At 40.6% G+C, this 19,070-nt stretch overlaps 1 protein-coding gene across 2 annotated transcripts; it reads right to left on the reverse strand.

Moving 5' to 3' along the window:
- Positions 1-411: 411 nt before the first annotated feature.
- Positions 412-15,520, reverse strand: prdm2a (PR domain containing 2, with ZNF domain a). Of its 2 annotated transcripts, XM_080535243.1 has the most exons (4): positions 15,446-15,520; positions 14,788-14,867; positions 4,002-8,558; positions 412-2,442 (listed from the first exon to the last, which is right to left on the reverse strand). In XM_080535243.1, the coding sequence occupies exon 3, from the start codon at positions 8,461-8,463 to the stop codon at positions 4,009-4,011; it is 4,455 nt and encodes a 1,484-aa protein (XP_080391369.1). In that variant the 5' UTR covers positions 8,464-8,558; positions 14,788-14,867; positions 15,446-15,520; the 3' UTR covers positions 412-2,442; positions 4,002-4,008. The 2 variants fall into 2 exon arrangements, with proteins under 2 accessions (XP_080391369.1, XP_080391368.1); XM_080535242.1 differs by lacking the exon at positions 412-2,442 and having other exon boundaries at positions 3,390-8,558.
- Positions 15,521-19,070: the final 3,550 nt, after the last annotated feature.

Below are 19,070 nucleotides of genomic sequence, written 5' to 3' on the forward strand. Positions count from 1 at the left end.
TGGGCTGATGTATTGGTATCATTGGAGGAAAAAATAAAAGATGATCCCAGTACACTCCCAAATCAAAATGACCGAAAATATTTTGCCCTATAATAATAATAATAACCTTTATTTGCAAACGTTGCAGCTAAGTAATATATGTGATGGTTCACTAAAAATAGTGTGGTGTTTTTTTACTAGTTCAGTGGCTATGGTAAGGAAAGTGCACCACCATGTGGACACATTACATTTTTACTTAACTTTATTTAAGCAATAGATCTGACAAAATCAAGTACTCAGGCCAATAATTTGGGCAATATTACCATGGTTAGAAGCAACCAATCAATTTGTAGTTATTCAAAATCCCATTTAATATGAATCAACAGGTCTTACTGTACATAAGTCTTACTATACATGGACTCCGATGAAACATTTGATAATTTTACAAGTAACACATAGTCGGATAGTTATTAACATTAGTACAGAATCACAGCAGAGCTTTTTAAACTGAACATTCCCCATTTATTTTGAACACTTGCCTGAAAAACTAATTTCAGACATATATGCAACAGTGCAAATCATACACAGAATCGTTCAGATTGATACAGGATTTAAATTATTAATAAATATACATTATTTATTTTACACTTTGAGATGCTACAAGCACTTTTCACAGTTAGATGACTTTCTCCAAACACATATCCAACACTCTAAGGTCAGTCTGAATGAAATGCTACAGTCATGGGGAAAAGGAAAAAGAAAACTGCACTATGGAGGGGTAATATAATCTTTCTGGGATGATGATAAATAGTAAATACTGCTCCTATGATTTTTACCATCTTGATTTACCGCAGTTATAATGACAAAAAATACCCTGCTTAACTTAACCTTCCCCTGTATCTCCAGTCATTTTGTGAGCTAACAGCAAAACTGTTAGAGAAGTTCTTATTAAACTCCTGTAACTTAGTGACCATTCAGCTCAAATGTTTCCATATGCAGAGATTTTCTTTCAAAGTAACCTTTCTAGTGCTGTTGCAGCATTGGTCATATAAATCGAGACATGGGCTTAATCTATGAATTACACACATGTTGTTTATCTAAACAGACAACACACTCTTAATGATAACTTGTGTATTACTCAAATATGAGCAAAATAAGAAAGACATGTTAGGTGACTGAATTAAATAAAATGACCAAAGTTCACAAAAACAGAACTTCCCGTTTTTGTTAAGTTCAGGAAATCCTTTGTCATACGATGGAAACGCAATGTTCTGTACCACAAATTCATCAACAGAGGAAATCTATTGTAACGTACTGTACATCTGCAGGAAGAAGACAATCATAATATGATATCACCATATTATGGTGTTCCTAGAATTGTACAAAACTACATGAAAGCCAAATATTTGTAGTTAATCAATCTCTGTGGTCTAAGATTTCAGAGAACAGATAATATTTTTTTTTTTTTTTAAGCTAATGATGTTATAAATTGTACTGATAGGTGTTTTTATGTCATATTCAACATTGTGCTTTTTATTATATGATGTCATTTTGTGCAAAGAATATCAAAGCGATGGTTTTTTAAACCTCAAGTGCTAACATTTTCACTTGATCCAACTTAACAATGCATGTCTACATATCTTCTTTTTTTTAAGTCAGTGTTATTTCCCCAACATTATTTCCAATGGCACAGTCAGAACTTTGTTCTACAATCTAATAAATAGTTTTACCACAAATCAGATGTCCAATAAATTAAGACAGGTAGAACCTTCTGGTTGTTAACACCAGCAATAAACTAGCAATTAACTTCTGGTTGTTAACACCAGCAATAGACTATTAAACAGCAAACACAAAAATGTTTCATTTCTTCAAATGATCTTCGACTCTACTCATGTTATGTGTTAGATATCATCTACATTGAGGGCTATTAGCATGAAGAATAAAGGCTTTCACTTGATGCATAACATTCAAACCTCAAAATATGGTGCAAAACTTGACAGACAGAGAGGGGCTAGTTCTACTTTAAACCGTTAGCATGCATTACGGGTCCAAACAAAAAGGCCACAGACAGTACACAGATTTAAAAATGCATGTGTTTGCATGCCCATGATTGCCAACTGCAGTAAATAAAGCCCAGTATGTACCTACTCCAGAAAATAATTACATTCTGTGACAAACATGACAATTACAGGTGACGTTTCAACACAGCACAACAGTCTTTTCCTAATAGTCTATGAAATGGAGAAGACATGTACAAAACGGTACTACAATAGCCTCCAAAATATTGGCCAATTGCAACTACCCATTGCTGCATTCACCATCACTGCATTCCTTTTTACTTCAGTTGTAGAACAGGTTCCCATTAAGTCTCCACAAATTTGACATGATGAATAATGGAACATCTCTAAGGTGTCCGCTAAGCTTTCTCCTGCACATCACAGAGGCAGTCAGAGGAGACCGATTCTGTAGGAACATACATTTTTCAGGAAACGTGTAACAGAAACAGTATCCCTCCCTATATTGATGATTTAGTTGCAGTCGGAAGTTTACATACACACTTAGGTTGACATTTTTTAACCACTCCCCAGATTTCATGTTGACAAACTAATCTTTCCAACAATTGTTTACAGACAGATTATTTTGCTTTTAATTCACTATGTTAGAATTACAGTGGGTCAGAGATTTACATACACTAAGTTCACTGTGCCTTTAAACAGCTTGGAAAATTCCAGAAAATGATGAATCGAGGCTTTAGACGCTTCTGATCTTCTGGCTAATTGACATCATTTGAATCAATTATAGGTGTACCTGTGGATGTATTTTAAGGTCTACCTTCAAACTCAGTGCCTCTTCTTTCTAAAGAAATATCAGAAGACCTCAGAAAATAGTCTGGTTCATCCTTGGGAGCAATTTCCAAACACCTGAAGGTACCACGTTCATCTATACAAACACTAGGCAAGTATAAACACCATGGGACCACGCAGCCGTCATACAGGAAGGAGACACGTTCGGTCTCCTACAGATGAACATACTTTGGTGTGAAAAGTGCAAATCAATCCCAGAACAAAAGCAAAGGACCTTGTGAAGTAGGGGTGGGCATCGACGATCGATAATTGATCGATAAGGATCTTGGTCGATCACAAAATAAAACATTTGGTCGATCACAAAAAAAAAAAAAAAAATTTTGTTTGTTTTGTGATCGACCAAATGTTTTATTTTGTGATCGACCAAGATCCTTATCGATCAATTATCGATCGTCGATGCCCACCCCTATTGTGAAGATGCTGGAGGAAACAAGTGCAAAAGTATCTACATGTACAGTCAATCCAGTCCTATATCGACATAACCTGAAAAGCCGCTCAGCCAGGAAGAAGCCACTGCTCCAAAACAGTAATAAAAAAACTGACTACACAAAGATCTTGCAAGCCGAAGAACACCATCCCAACTGTGAAGCACAGGGCAGCATCATGTTGTGGGGGTGCTTTGCTGCAGGAGGGACTAGTGCAGTTAACTTAAGCATACGTTCTGGCAAAAGAACAACAAAGTCAAGGTATTGGAGTGGCCTACACAAGGCCCTGACCTCAATACTATAGAGAATCTGTGGGTAGAACTGAAAAAGTGTGTGTGAGCAAGGAGGCCTACACACCTGACTCTGATGCAGTCAGTGATTCTGGTGTACCGTTGTCAGGAGGATTAGGCCAAAATTACACTAACTTATTGTGGGAAGCTTGTGGAAGGCTGCCTGAAACTTTTGACCCAAGTAAAACAATTGAACGGCAATGCTACCAAATAGGGTATGTCAACTTCTGACCCACTGTGACGAAAGAAATAAAAGTTGAAATAAATCATGCTCTACTGTTATTCTGACATTTCACATTCTTAAAATAGTGATCCTAACTGACCTAAGGAATGTGGAATGTTTACTAGTATTTAATGTCAGGAATTGTGAAAAACGTAGTTTAAATGTATTTGGCTAAGGTGTATGTAAACTTCTGACTCAACTGTATGCATCTTATACCTACTTCTCCCTTAAGGCTCCAGAGGAGTCCTTTGTTCTTCCTTCACTGGAGATGAGATGTTAGACTGCAGACTGTGGGTAACCGCTTTCTCCTCAGTCTGGATAGAGATGTGCTCATCCCTCTTGACCTGTGGTTGAGTTTGTTTCGAGTTCACTATTGTAATGTTTATTGGGATTTCTTTGACGCCATGCTGCACCCTACTGCCTTGACGCTGTGGGGAGTTGAACGGGCGAACTATAGCAAGTGCAGTCAGCTTGGGGGACTCTTGCTGTGGTTGGATACTTCCCTTTGTAATGGTTTTACTTTTCTTGTTTGTTAAAATTGTGTGCACTGGTAAGATGGCTGGCCTCTTGGCTGGACTAGGGGTGGGTGCTCTGGTTTTCTGTTCATGGTCAGAAACTTGCCGTTTCTCCTCCAAGTGAACTACGACCCTGCGAGAGTGCCCATTGTTTTCCTTGGTGAGAGAGATGCCTCCATCTTTTCTTTTCTTGGCTTCTTTGGAAGCAGGTTTCATGGGGCAGCAAGCCATATGCTTGGTTCGGCTGCGGCGGTAGGTGAATTCTCTGCTGCAGTGTGGGCAGGCAAAGATCTCCTGCTCCTCATCCACTGATGATGACGAAGCTTTCGTTGATGAAGAGGCTGGCTTACTCCTCTGTGAAAAGGCTCTTTGTACCAACAGTTTTTTCCTTTTGCTGAGCGGATTAAGTTTCAACTTCGCAGGTGGCTCCAGATTTAGTTTGGGCCTATTTGTTTGACCTGCCCGGTGGGGTGCATTTTGCCCATTTGTAGCATTGGTGGAGGACAGGACTCCATTTTGGGCCTTTGCAAAGTGTCGAAGAGGGATTGGGTTCTTCTTGGGTGTGTAGCGTCTTTTATCACTGGCATTTGCACAGGCAAGAATGTGTTTGTGAAGTTCTGGCATGTTATCAAAGCTTTTGCCACATTTAGTGCATCGTATAGCAGTGCTGAATGTTTGTGGGATGTTGTGGGTAGTGAAGTTGGTGGCTGAGGCTACAGATCCAGCAGGTGATCGGTTGTGATAGGGAAATGGAGGTGGCTTAAAACTCGGATAGTGCTGGTTGATGCCAAGGCGAACATCAGGATCTTTGAACTTTCCACCCTCCAAGGCCAATATCTTTATTGTAGTAAAGAGTTCTTCAATGGCATCATTTTCTCTATCCTCATCTTTTGTGATAGCTTCATTGGTCTCCATTGCGGTACAGGGCAATGAAGCCTCCTTGCTCACTTTTGTTGAATTGTTGTAGTTCTGTGGTCTGAGCATGCCATTTTCTTCCTCTGTATATGTACAGTCCTTGCCAGGATGCAACTCCTTTTGATGATGTTTGAGATTGCAAAGGTAGGCAAATTCTTTTGTACATGCAGAGCAAATGAAGATCTTTCCGACGCCATGAAGGGTTGAACGGTGCTCAACCAAAGCAGTGGGGTTCCCAAAGACCAGCACACAGAATTCGCATTTGTAAGGCCATTCATCAGAATGCTCACTAACATGATGACCTAGTTCCTTCATTGAATGAAAAAGCTTATCACATACATTACAAATGAAGTTCTTGGTGAAAGTTTGATGTGGCTTGGAGAGATCATTGGATTCTTCTACTTCAGATGTTTCATCAAGATAGTTGGATAAGGTTTCAGGTGCAATGTCAGAGGGGCAGATAGATATGTCACCTGCTTCTTCTTTTTGGTTACATTCCTCTTTAACAATGGAGGGATTTAAATCTCCAACAGTTGGAAACTCAGATAACACTGTAGAGGATGTTGATAGGGTTACTGATTTCTCTATAGAAGACACTAGAATAGTGGGGTCAACAGCTTCATACTGGAGTAAGGAAAGAAGCTGCTGTTGCTCTACATGATTCATGACCACCTGTGCGGGAGTTGTAGGTTCAACTGTATTTTCTTGGAAAGTAATTGAAGTAGGGACCAGATTCTCTGAGGAATCAAGAGCAACTGTGCACTCAATTAAAACAGTATTACTGGTAATATTAAAGGAGTTGAGAAGGTTATCATTTAGAGTTACAGTAGGTGAACACAGTGCTTCATATCCAACAGTGGATTCAACAGAGGGAGTGTTCAGAGCAATTTGATTTATAGTGTGATCAGTGAGAAGTACATGACCTTGTAGATTAAGAGTTGGGTCAAGGGGCTTCGAGAGGGTAACCAAGCTTGTGGAGTTAGCAGTAGCCCAATCTGGAAAAGCAGTGGTCAACTGGCACTCTGCTGAATTCAACATTTTTTCTGTGCATATTACAAAAGGTTCAGGAGATATATTAGGGGCAAACAGTTGAAAGGTAGGTTGATTTGTGGAGTTAGCAGAGGAAGATGGTGGTGGTGCTAAAACAGTAAACAGCGATGGAGCAGGGGGTAATACTGTATGTGGAGCTGGGGAGGCAAGTGCAATGGTGCATGGGGAGGTCGACTGCATGGTGACGGGCACTAAAGAGGAGGGGGATGGATTAAGTGCACCAGAGGGTAGAGTCAATCCAAACACAAGTCCTTCAGTAGTGGGTAAAATATCTGAAGCAGTAACTATGGCAATGTCTGCCACTAATTGTGCCTCTGGATTTCCTAATATGGTTAAGCTTGGCTCTCCAGCAATATCAGGGTTTGCATATTCATTCATCAGCACCTTCTCCAACATGCTGGTGTTTGGCTTCCTTTTCTTATTAAGGGGCTGCTGAACTAAGCCTCCCTTTGCTTCTGAATCAGCTGTGCTCTTTCTGTTCACACTTAAATCCAACACAACTTCACAGAGAGCTTGGTCTTCATATTTTTTGACAGCATTAGAGAGATCCAAGGGCTGCTGGTTGCAGGAACTACCACCACATACTGAAGACCAGCCCTCTGGAGAAACATGAGTCATCGTCGACTCCTCTTCTGGTGGACTGGTGGCATTCTCCTTCTCATCATTGCTGGACAAACTGCATGCAGGTGAACTGCAATGGCTCTCAAACTTTGATACATTGAGTCCAACCGAATCCCCTGTGTCGGACATTGTGTTCTCGACACTCAATGTAGGGCTTTGTTGTGGAGAGTTAGGCGGAGATCCTGTCCTTCTCTTAAACCTTCCTGACCCTGCTGGCAAGACAGTCAGGGAAAGTGGTGTGCACAGCTTCTGGCCATCTGTGATCAGGGCAAGAGTGGGTTTAAGGCCATCTTGCGACTGTAGGAGCTGTTTCAACTTAGGAGACAGGTAAACTGTTTTCTCTCTCTGAAGGATAGTAGACTCTGCATTCTGAGGAAGGAGAGATTCGATCAAAGAGGACACAAGTGATGAAGATGAGGATAAAACAGATTCAGATTCCAGTTCATTTTTTATTTGTGGGAGAAGAGGTGGTGTAGCAGTTCTCCTTTTTGTTGAGGGTTGACCTAGCATCTCTTTCCCTGTGCAAAGAGCAGTTTCTACATTTAGAGCCTGGCTAATTTGGGCAGGACTGATAATCACAGCATCCAGCCCAACCAAAGTGGCAGACCCAGAGTTAACCTCAACTACTTCACAGCTGCTAACAGTGCTTGTTGACACAATCTTCCCATCAATGTAAAAGCTGAGGTTCTCAGAGATATTACTAGAGATGTCTAGCATATATTGTTCCTCTTGTTCTCCATTATCCTGGACTGTGGTTGGGCTTGAGATGCAATTGGGCTTGAGTTCCTGTTGGGACGTAGTAGGGGATAGATTCTGAGGTTTTGCCTCCTGGGGCTGTATGGCCTTGCCAACATCTTTGGGCCGGAGGTGGCGCTCATGGATCCTGCGCTGATGTCGTCGCATGTACTTATGTGTGCTAAATATCTTATTACAATATTTGCAAGCATGACCGTTCTGTAATTCTCCATGTTCATCTGACATAGATGTCCGTTCACCCCCAGCCATAACTGATGTACATGAGCTACTGGAGGAAGAAACACAATCTGTACCGACAGTCTGTATGGCAAAACTTACAGGATCCACAGGCTTTATTAAAGACCCAGGCCTTGCCTTCGCATTTTCATGCCTCCTCTCATGACGTCGCCGACCAATCTTTGAACCAAAGGATTTACTGCAGTACTTGCATTTGAAAATATGTGTGTGGTGGTTTGCCAGAGCATGGATGTGTATATGACGTTCCAAGCCTTGCTTACTGGTAAAACGTCTCTCACAGTGCTGACAAGGAAAGGAGTCCTGGAGGTCTACATCAGGGTCATTGTCAGGATCATCTTGGAGCTCAGGGCATGACAAATGGGAGACTGATCCTACATCCTGAATGAGGTTTCCAAAGCCTTTGGCCCCAGGTCCTTGGTTGATTGTGTTTGAATCTGATAGCTCCTCAGTTTCCATGGACATCAAAGAAAGGTTGCAATGAGTTTCCTCTGGTTCATTGTCCCCCATCTCTTCCTCTCCTTCCTCCTCTACATTCCCATCGTCTCCACACTCAGAAATGTACAGGCCTGAATGGGGAGAATCCTCCATCTCATTGGGAAGCTGTGCCCTGCTCTCTGTGGATTACAGTGACACAGCAACCTCTTGCAGAAAAGGTCTGATGGAGAACCTCTCACCTTTCAAACCTGTGATTGAGCAAATACCGATTATTTAACAAAATGTAGGTTTGTGCAGAGACTAAATGCACAATTCAGGTGCATAACTGTTAAATAAGTATTCAACATGATTAGTCAGGGGCCTCATTTATAAAGCTTTGAGTAGAACTGGCATAAACAGCTTGCATACATTTAAGAAAAAAAGTTTACGCACACCAATGTTCAGATTTATAAAACGGTGCACATGCAAGTCCCACGCCAGTTTCCCTTTATAAATCACAATCAACTCTATTGTCGGCAAAAAAAATAGGGTCCGATCTGCGCGTCACTCACGTGATGACAACAGTAGTAGTCAGTGGTCACGTGCATGAGAGTTGCCTAGTAGCTACCTGTGTGTAATGAGTCTGACAATGTCATGATATCAGCTGGTGAAATCATAAACCATTTGCTTAAAGTAAATGTTAGTTTTTTTACATAGTCTGAAACTACTGATTGTACGCTTTCAAATGATGTGTCATACATTGAAATATGAAAAAAAACTCAAGAATGGGAATGCGACAAAATGGGAGAAAAGTGACTGATCAAACCACAACAAACGCTGCTAGCAGCTAGCGGCTAACAGTGGCACATCACTACGAACGTCAAATGGCGCTTTTCCACTACCGACCCGAACCAGGCCGCATTTGTATCCGAGCCGTTCCGTGCCGTACTTTCAGAAACGCTTCTCCACTATACAGGAACGACCCGGGACTGTAGGAGGAGTTACGTGTCATAAGATTCCCCCCTCTATGCAGATCAGCGGGGGGATGCGATAAGAATTATGTCAAAATGCAGCACTATCGTGCACAGATCAGCCTTACAACATGTAACGTTAAGTGCCTGTTACTTGCCGCTTTCAGTTCTAGTAGACTAGTTTAGATCTCGCAACCAGGGAAATGCCGACATGAAATGCCGACACGATTCTATTTTTATTTCTCCTGACACGTTGAGCACTGTGCTTTTTTTGTTGGTGAACTACCGTAATAAGCCTAAAACAGTTCAACTGTTCAAAAAGTGCAACTTCTCTGCTTTCAGAAACTGTTTGAATTTTTTAGATTGGGCATATAGTTCATGAATTACGGTAAAATCCTGTCTGCACCTACAGCTCCGGTTTCGGAGCAAGACGCGAATCTATCGGCATTAGTCAAATACATGCTCACATCCAGTCATCCGCTCACTGCTCTCCATCAAAAAGGGCACATCCATCAATAATATTACATAATAACAACTGCTCTGATTAGATTGCTTAGATTGTTTAATACATCAACGGGGGGAAAAGCGAGATGAACTCGCGAGTATCATGCTTCCTCCATTGAACGAAAAGTCCTATCTATTCCATTCAAAGTGTGCTCCGGTGTCTTGGTGGTAGTCAAATATATATATATATTTATATATACAGCATATGGATGTTACGTGCCTGTTACCTGCCGCTTTCAGTTCTAAGAGTTTAGATCTCGCAACCAGGGAAACGCCTTAAAGGGAGCAAGACGCGAATCTACCGGCATTTGACTGCCGCTGGACTGAGGAACAATAGCGATTTTTGATTATGCTTGTTGTAAATAAAAGTTCTATGATGCATTGAAATGACATTAAACTAAGATAATACGATGGTTAGCATAACTTTTCTAATCTTTATAAATAAGTTATTACAGAAACAGTAAGTGACATTTTCCTAGAGCGAAATCTGTTGTGGTATTTAAAGATGGCAGTTAGCGAAGAAATCTATGAACATGGGATGACGATTTCCATTGACCAATCAATGGTGTGCAGCGTCACACGTCACACGCAGCCTGGCAAAAAGGTACCTTTCGGCCCTGTAGTTCCTGCTCGTGAAGGGTAGCTAAAGAACCGTGCCGTGCCGTGCTGACCCGGGCCGACAAATGGAAAAGCGCCAAAAAAGCAGGCCAGCCCGGGCTGGCCCTGTAGTGGAAAAGCGCCATAACTGCGTTTTTATAACATCACAACATGTTGAGAGAACATCGACATGCTAAAAACACATAACTGGATAAATGACGGATAAGGTTTTCAGAAGTGCAAAAAGTTAAAAAGTTAAATGATGCATAACGCATTTTCCATTAATAATATATTTTATATTTTGCACCCAAAGATGTGTAAATAGGACTAACATAGATTGTCATCATTCGGTACAACCAAATTCTTTTTTTTTTACAACAGATTTCTGGTTGTACCGAATGATTATTTTTGGTTGTACCGAATGATTTTCTTCAAGTAAACAGTTAAAACAGGCACATGTTTAGCTACCTATGTGAGAACTTGACCTTGAGCTTGAACTTAGCAATATAAGAATTCATATTATTATATTTCAACATTTTAGGGTTAGCAGTTGTACCGAATGATGTGATACTTCAGGACATTCATAACAGGGAGCGGAAATGTGCATTTATCAAACATTTAAGAGAGAGCTGGCTACTTTTCTTCTCACTCAGAGGGTCTGCTGTAGGGGTCTTAATGATGTCATATCCTGTCACATGATGATTATCAGTTGATTTGATCCAAAATGGTGCCTTGAAATTGGTTGCTCCAAATGATATCAGTGAAATAAATTTTTCGTGACAAGTGATTTGAGGAAAGCAAACATTTCTACATAAAAATCCTTGACCATTTTGCAGTATATTGTTATAAACCCTTATAACATCATCCCAAAATGTTTATATAATAGTTGTAATATCATTTTTGATATTTTAATGGCACATTAGCTGGTTGCACTTGTGTTCGGACAGTTGTACCGAATGACTTTTCAACCCTTTAACACTTAATCAGCCGTGAGGTGTTAAACAGCACCAGTGAGTACAAAAAAAAATCTACCTTTGCACTCGATCAAATTTCAGGACCCTCCTTTCATTACTTTTCCTATATATGTGCGTTCTACCACCCAGCATCTTTACATTTTCCAAATCGAGTTAGTATAAAGCGATTTTGCAGTATTTCTGTGTGTGTCTGTGTATTTGCCTTGGGATTCGGCTGCCATCTTTTTCTCAAAGGCTGCAATTCTCTTTTATATCAGCAGAGGTAGCAAGGGGGCACACACTGTGCTCAACCTTCAGGCTTCAGTGCTGAATTAGATACAGTGGATAAGACTAGGGATGCACCGAAATGAAAATTCTTGGCCGAGGCCGAAGCCGAATTTAAGGAAACACTTGGCCGAATACCGAATACCGAATGTGTATCGGCAGTTTTTAATTTTATCATTGCATAAACTAAATACATTTTGCTTTTTATTCATGCTTCTCAAAGAAAGAAATTGAGATTGAAAAAAAATAACTTTTATTGAACATTCCAGCAGACATCAGTCTATACCAACAAAGCACAATAAATAAAATAAAGATGGCTGCGAAAAAGATGAGTATCTAAGAACTCTCCCACACTCTCACTGTAAACACTCATAATGGGTGTAAAAGGTGTCCTTTGTTTATTTATATATCTATATATTTATATCACTGAATATCTTCAACAAATTGCACTTCGTGTTCACACTGTAGAGAAAAAATGCAGTGCTACAAAAATAATAATGAACGAATCTAACTCAATGAAATGTCCGTGTTCAGTAGTATGAGAGATCCAGATCGGATCAGTATAGGTATTATCTTCGCCACTAGATGGCGCTGGAACTTCATCAAAACACGCCCACTATTCGGTGGTAAACATTCGGTGTTTTCACACATTCGGCCGAATACCGAATGTGCTTTATTTTGCGATATTCGGCCGAATACATTCGGTGGCCGAATGTTCGGTGCATCCCTAGATAAGACTGATATTTGTAACATAATGTGTTTATATATAGGCTATATATAGCAATAGTGATACATAAGATATGTATATGTACAGACAGTTATGAAAATGATAAACTGTACAGTATGTCTCCCAATCCCTTCAGATTTGTTGGAGCTGAGGGGGTTTTTTCACAGCGGGTTTACCCAAGTTCCATGCAATAGTGATAAGATATTATGATATGTGTAGCCTATGTACAGTTATGAATGATACACTGCACAGTATGTACCTATCAAGTTGTGTGGTGCATGCATAGCTACTTTTTTTGTTTTGCAGAAACAGATATCCATGTTTATTTATTATCCTAAATCATGTTTTTGGGGGGGATTCGATTAGATTCAACTTTATTGTCAATGACAAAATACAAGTACTAAACAAAACGCAGTTCGTCATCTAACCATTGTGCAAAAGCCATGAATGTATAAAGTTTATTGTTACGTCACATTACACAAGTGTAAGAGTAAAATTCTATTAGGCCTCGGTTCCTGACATTGCAGCACAAGACATAATTCAATATAAATGTGACAATATTACAGGTAAGACAGGATTAGTGGTGCAACTAGTAATAATAGATAGTTCAGTAATAAAATGTCTGTGCGCTTAAGGTTTTTGTAGTCTGTATACATAGGGTGTGCTTGGGGATGTTAGTCAATTGTCTACAGTGGGCTTGTTCATGTATGGATCATCATCCTCAATGTATGGGCATTGCATGGTGTATCATTGGACTTATCAGGAACGTTACCCTTATGAAGATGTTCATTACTGTGAAGTCAATGCGGAGTCGCGGACGGTGCTCAACTTGTTCATGTCCAGCCTCGTATTACGTGCAATGAATATGAATGTAAAAAGCCAATATATTTGCATGAATATCAATATGATACAGTAAAAGAAAAAGAAAAAAGAAAAAACATTGTGATGCGTAGAGGACAAGGGTGAATATATGCAGGGCCGGCCCAAGGCCTAAACGGACTAAAGCCCAATTTATACTTCTGCGTAAAATCGACGGCGTAGCCTACGCCGTAGCTTGCGTAGGCCCGCAGCCTACGGCGTAGGTTGACGCGCACCTCTCAAAAAATGTAACTACGCGGCAGTGCCTACGCAACCGTAAGCACTGTGATTGGTCCGCTTGGTAGCACATGATTCCGACATGATTCCGACTCTCTCGTAGGCCAAAATGCGGAAAGCCATGACAGAAATGTCATTTACTTTTTCTGTAATTACTTATTAATAAAGATTTGAAAAATCATGATAACCATCGTATTATCTTAGTTTAATGTCATTTCAATGCATCATAGAACTTTAATTTACAACAAGCATAACGAAAAAAATCACTATTATGCCGCTATGAGTACACCGTTCCAACGGAAGCCCCATGGAAGCGTCAAGCACAGCCTTCCCATAAGGAGCGCGATTCACATTTACGAGATGTACAATCCTGTTTATTTAGAAATAAATTATTACCTATAGCGTTTGACAGCGGATGATGATAAGACATATTTAATGTAAAGTTATCTATAAGAACTGTGATTGATCCGCTTGGTAGAGTCACATTCCGACTCTCTCGTAATGCGGAAGCCATGACAGAAATGTAATTTACTTTTTCTGTAATGACTTATTAATAAAGATTAGAAAAATTATGATAACCATCGTATAATCTTAGTTTAATGTCATTTCAATGCATTAGACATTTTCTTTACAACAAGCATTAAAAAAATCGATATTATGCCGCTATGAGTACACCGACTAATGCGACGCAGACCGACCAACGCAGAAGTATAAATTGGGAGAGCCCTTGCATAAATTCGACGCAGAAGTATAAATTGGGCTTAAGCGGTCGCTTAGGGGCACAACCACTAGAGGGGGCCACACTTTTATTTATTTTTTAGGACTGATGTTGGATGGTCCATTGAGTCCATCTTAATGCACTGGGGGGGGGGGGGGGGACATTACAAATCTCACTTAGGCCCACAAAAGTCTTAGGGCCGGCCTTGAATATATGTACAGTTAAGATATGTGCAGTGTGTGCAGGTATATTCTTTGTGCACTCCTTCAGATATAATACATGAGGTATTTGTTACACAATAGTAGGAATTTCAAAGCTTTTCTCCAGTTTCATCCTTCTGCCAGCAGTCACAGTTGCTAATTTCTCCCGTTTCTGTGCGTACGCATGGCTCCCAGTGGAGCGCACATTTTCACACCAAGTATTTTTTTTTATAAATACACAAATTTCGGTCAAAGTGGCATATGCACATTTTTGGGCGCACACAAGCTTTATAAATGAGGCCCCAGATGTCTGGAAACACACCATCAAACAGAAATAACTTTCTTTTAACAAGGAAGTTTTAAATAAATAAGCTTCAAAACATTGGAGGAAGAGATTATTATTATAATTATTGTGACTTGAATGAACAAGTAGGCCTTGCCTGCTTACCATGTTCAGGCTTGATGCAGGTTCCTCCACCGTTTTGACCTCCCTGGTTTTTGTATGAAGAATAGGCTAAAGGTTTCTGGCTGTAAAAAAAAAAAAAAGGCCTACACAATTAATTAATTAATTTCCCTTGATCAATCTGGCATGTATTGAATTCAAACTAGTACCACACAACCCTATAAACTACGCCGTATAGGAGAGGCCTTCTAATTTGCCATCTGAAGATGTTCAGGCAAAGGCCTTAGTTCTAATTTGCCATTTTAAACTGAGAATGAAAGCCAGCCAGGTCCTCTGCTGTCAGGTGCGCAGAGTCGCATCAACGTCACATACCAGCTAGCTCGCTAACCCCAGCTCGTCACCTGGCTGCTACCTAATAACACGTTCCTCACGTGCCAATTCCACATTCACGGACTAGCTAGCAAATTAACATATCTAAAAACACACCGGTAATATTTCTACAGCCAATTGTATTGAGCATTTAAACGAAACCAGCTGTCCGCGACCGTTAACACAACAAATGTCTAGCTAACGGCAACGCAGTCTAGCTTAGGCTAAAATGGACAAAGTAGAAGGTTTGCATTGATGACATTACCAGTATGTTTTACTGTCGCATCTGCTATGCAATGGTTCTCTTTAGGATATTTATAATCTCACAACATACCTCTCTTTTTAGATGACTCTTGCACGAAAACTGGGTTTCTATTTATTCTGTTGCAGGTTGTAGCTGTAGGGCTGTCTTCCTCACTATTGTACCTCACCAGCAGTTCTTCCAAGGTTTTGATTGGCTTAAATGTGTGTTTGACAAATTCACAGGACCAATCGGCAACAGGTTTGTTAAGCAAGAGAGAAAACAATAATCTGAAACGCAGCTGTCAGACAGGCTACATTCAAGATGTGCATTGTATTGACTGACAAGCACACTTTATATTTGGCAGCATTGTCAAATTCGAGGAAACCAAAGACCAATAATTGGCATTGTACTGTTATACACAGCCAGATCAACAATAAGGGGAGGTATGTTATATAGGTGTAAATAGTTGTGTCAGACAGACTGTCAGTGGTTCAAAGTAAGGTTTTCAATTTATCAGCAGAATACAGTTGATGTTCCCATAATCTCAAGGAAGACACTGACTATCTCTTTACTGTGTAAAATAAGAAACATTAGATTGGCTGAGAAGACCTATTATAGTCAATAAATAAAAGATCTCTGATGTAACCCAGACAGACAATTGTTGGATGAAATTGAAACATACCTGTGAATAAACGTCTATTGAGCTATTGAGCAGTTTTTTTTGGTTGTGGGACTTTTGCAGATCCCCAAATCGCCAAAATCTTTCCAGATCAATCCAAGTCAGAGACAACAAAGCTGCATTTCTCATCCATGCAGTTATCGCCATCGTCCAATAGAGGGCGCTATGTATTAACATAAAGAAGTGAATGATGGCACCCAGAGTACTTTTCTTTGTTTGGAAATATGTAAGCTAATTATATAATTGATGAAATAATACATATAGTTTATATCTGTATTAGCAGAATATGATCAGTTTAACTGATTTAGAAGTCTGTTGAATACGTTTTATAAAATATCTATGTTGGCCTACAGGTCTACGCAAATGTTCATTTACATATTATTTGATGCACACACTTTCTACTTGATACTTGAACTTGACACTGTTTATTACCATGCTGTATATGTAATATCATAAGTATACTGCATTGAACGTATACTGCATGAAAATTTGCCCCAAGACCAAAATAGTTTTATGTTAACACTATGTGTGGGTTAATTTGTTTTAGTTAATAAAAAAGAGGGGTTGGGGAGGGGGGGGGGGGGGGGGGGGATGTGAGGTTGGGGAGGGGGGGACAGCTGACAGATAGAAAAACCCACAATGGCTATTTGAGGAATGCTTTTATTGCATCCAACCCTCACCAGACCACTGTTCTCAACAATTGCCAATTGAGTCACAAGGAGCTTGCCTGCATTAATCCGGCACCTACACTAATTGAGCCCCCCGTTCTCATGGCATATCTCCGCCTTCAGATGCATGTCAACACACAGAACATTCTTTGAAAGGACTTTAGGAATGCATAGCCTACATGTGTGTGAGAGCATCATGTACCAGGAGGCTCCTCATGTGATCACAGAGCTTTGCGGAGGTTCTTGTTGTCTGTGGTTTATCCACGGCGCGGGTTGTTCTATATCAAACTCTGTGATGTTCAGGGTTCTGTAGGGTTAGGGTTAGGGTTATCTGAAGATTGTGATATGTCAGTATGATGCCTCTACCCAAGCTTTTATCACACACTTGACTGTACTCACCTCAACAGTCTCACCTCCTCACCATTGCAATGTTGGTATGGTATGAGGGTGTGCATGTATGACTACAAGGAACTTCATGACCATGGAATAGTCACTAACTATGGCAAAGTAAAAAACTATGGCAAAGTAAAAAAAAATCTTACCATTGGTTGTTTAATTATCTGGTGCAGAGTTGTATTGAAATGCTGTTGAACACTTACTGTATGACGCATATACTTGAGGTGACAATATTCTTGTATATATGTACAACAATTCAACAAATTCAACAGATAAGCAGGTGCTAACTGCATGTAAGCAGTTGCAGGGTAAACTATCTCACCTAAGTGACTTGACAATTCAATGATGAATTCCAACGCTTGTTATTTGAAACCATCCAAAATATTTGTCACACAATCTAATGATGTAATTAGAAATGTAATACATTTAAATGTTTTAAATGGAAACACTTTCATAATGAATACAAGTTTTACATGCCGCAATAGATTTGCAGTGGCTTTCAAACCTCGGGTTGTTGAGTTGAGTTACACTAATCATGTGTGTCAAATGTTGCCCCCCACATGTTGGAAACATGCATACCGTCTTTTGTGACTTCTGAGAAATGGGTTAACCATATGATATATGTCAGTGGTACTCTGCCAAAGCGGGGAGTACTTTTACACTCAACTTTAAGGTTACAGCATCACACTATGCCTCAACATAAAATACACATGCAGATCTCAGGCCTGAATAATGACTGGCAAGGACTAAGCAACACATTTTGAAGATATTGAGCTGTTGTTGGAGAAAGTAGAAAACTAGGACGAAATGTGACTCTACATGGGACAGTATCCTGTCGGGGCTGACACTGACTAGTGCGAATGACATGTGCACCATGTGCACGGAAGTGTAGGGAGCGTGGGCCCACAAAGCCACTGTGTATCTGCCCCATCAATGTAGTGTTCTAATACAATAGGCGTCTCTTATAGAAGCTGTGTCACACGACCACGATGCATGTTCCCAGCTGCCCGGCACAAAGCCATGTCTCTCATGAGTGTACAGTCATGTCATTGGGACAAAAAAAAACACTTATATGTCCCAAGACACCAGATGTGCAGCCCAAGAGTGTGCACACACACACACACACACACACACACACACCACATACACACACACGCACACACACACACACACACACACACACACACACACACACACACTCACACACACTTGTATACCTTCCATGGGTCCTAGTCCCCTCAAAGCATAACAATGCACCTTAAGCAATGATCCACTGCCATGTCTCCAGATACACACATGAACGCGTCGCATATACATACATAAGAATAGCACCTTGACCACCCTTCTTAAACAGACCATATGCACAAACACATGTAGCGGAGACCGGGGACAATTGTAAACATTTCTTGTCTTAAGATTATTCATAGACCACTCAACTGAGACATTTGTATCACAGTATTTTAATTTAAACACACACACACACACACACACACACACACACACAGACACACACACACACACACACACACACACACAGACACACACACACACACACACACACAGACACACACACACACACACACACACACACACACACACACACAGACACACATACACACACCCTGTTCAGTGTTCTCCTGGTCACCCATACTTCGCCCCCCCTACACCACCCCACCCACTTTCCCCACCCTCAGGCCCAGCTGTCTGCTGCACTCAAGGCCTATGGGCTGACATTCTCTCCATGACATCAGGATCTAATACACTTTCACAGGGCAGGCATGTGTCACTCCCTCTCATGTGTGCACACACTGGTCCATCAAGCCCACTGTCTATATAGAACACCAGGCATTCATGCCAACTCCCTGCGGAGAAAAGCCATGGCCACACACACACAAGCTACACACTAGTCTCATGCAAGCAGAAAATCCCATATTCTTGACATGGGTGCCCTGCTGACACTGGGAAATATGTG

The sequence above is a fragment of the Nansenia antarctica genome (genome assembly GCF_963989245.1).
Source record: "Nansenia antarctica genome assembly, chromosome: 6".
Lineage (NCBI taxonomy): Eukaryota > Metazoa > Chordata > Actinopteri > Argentiniformes > Microstomatidae > Nansenia > Nansenia antarctica.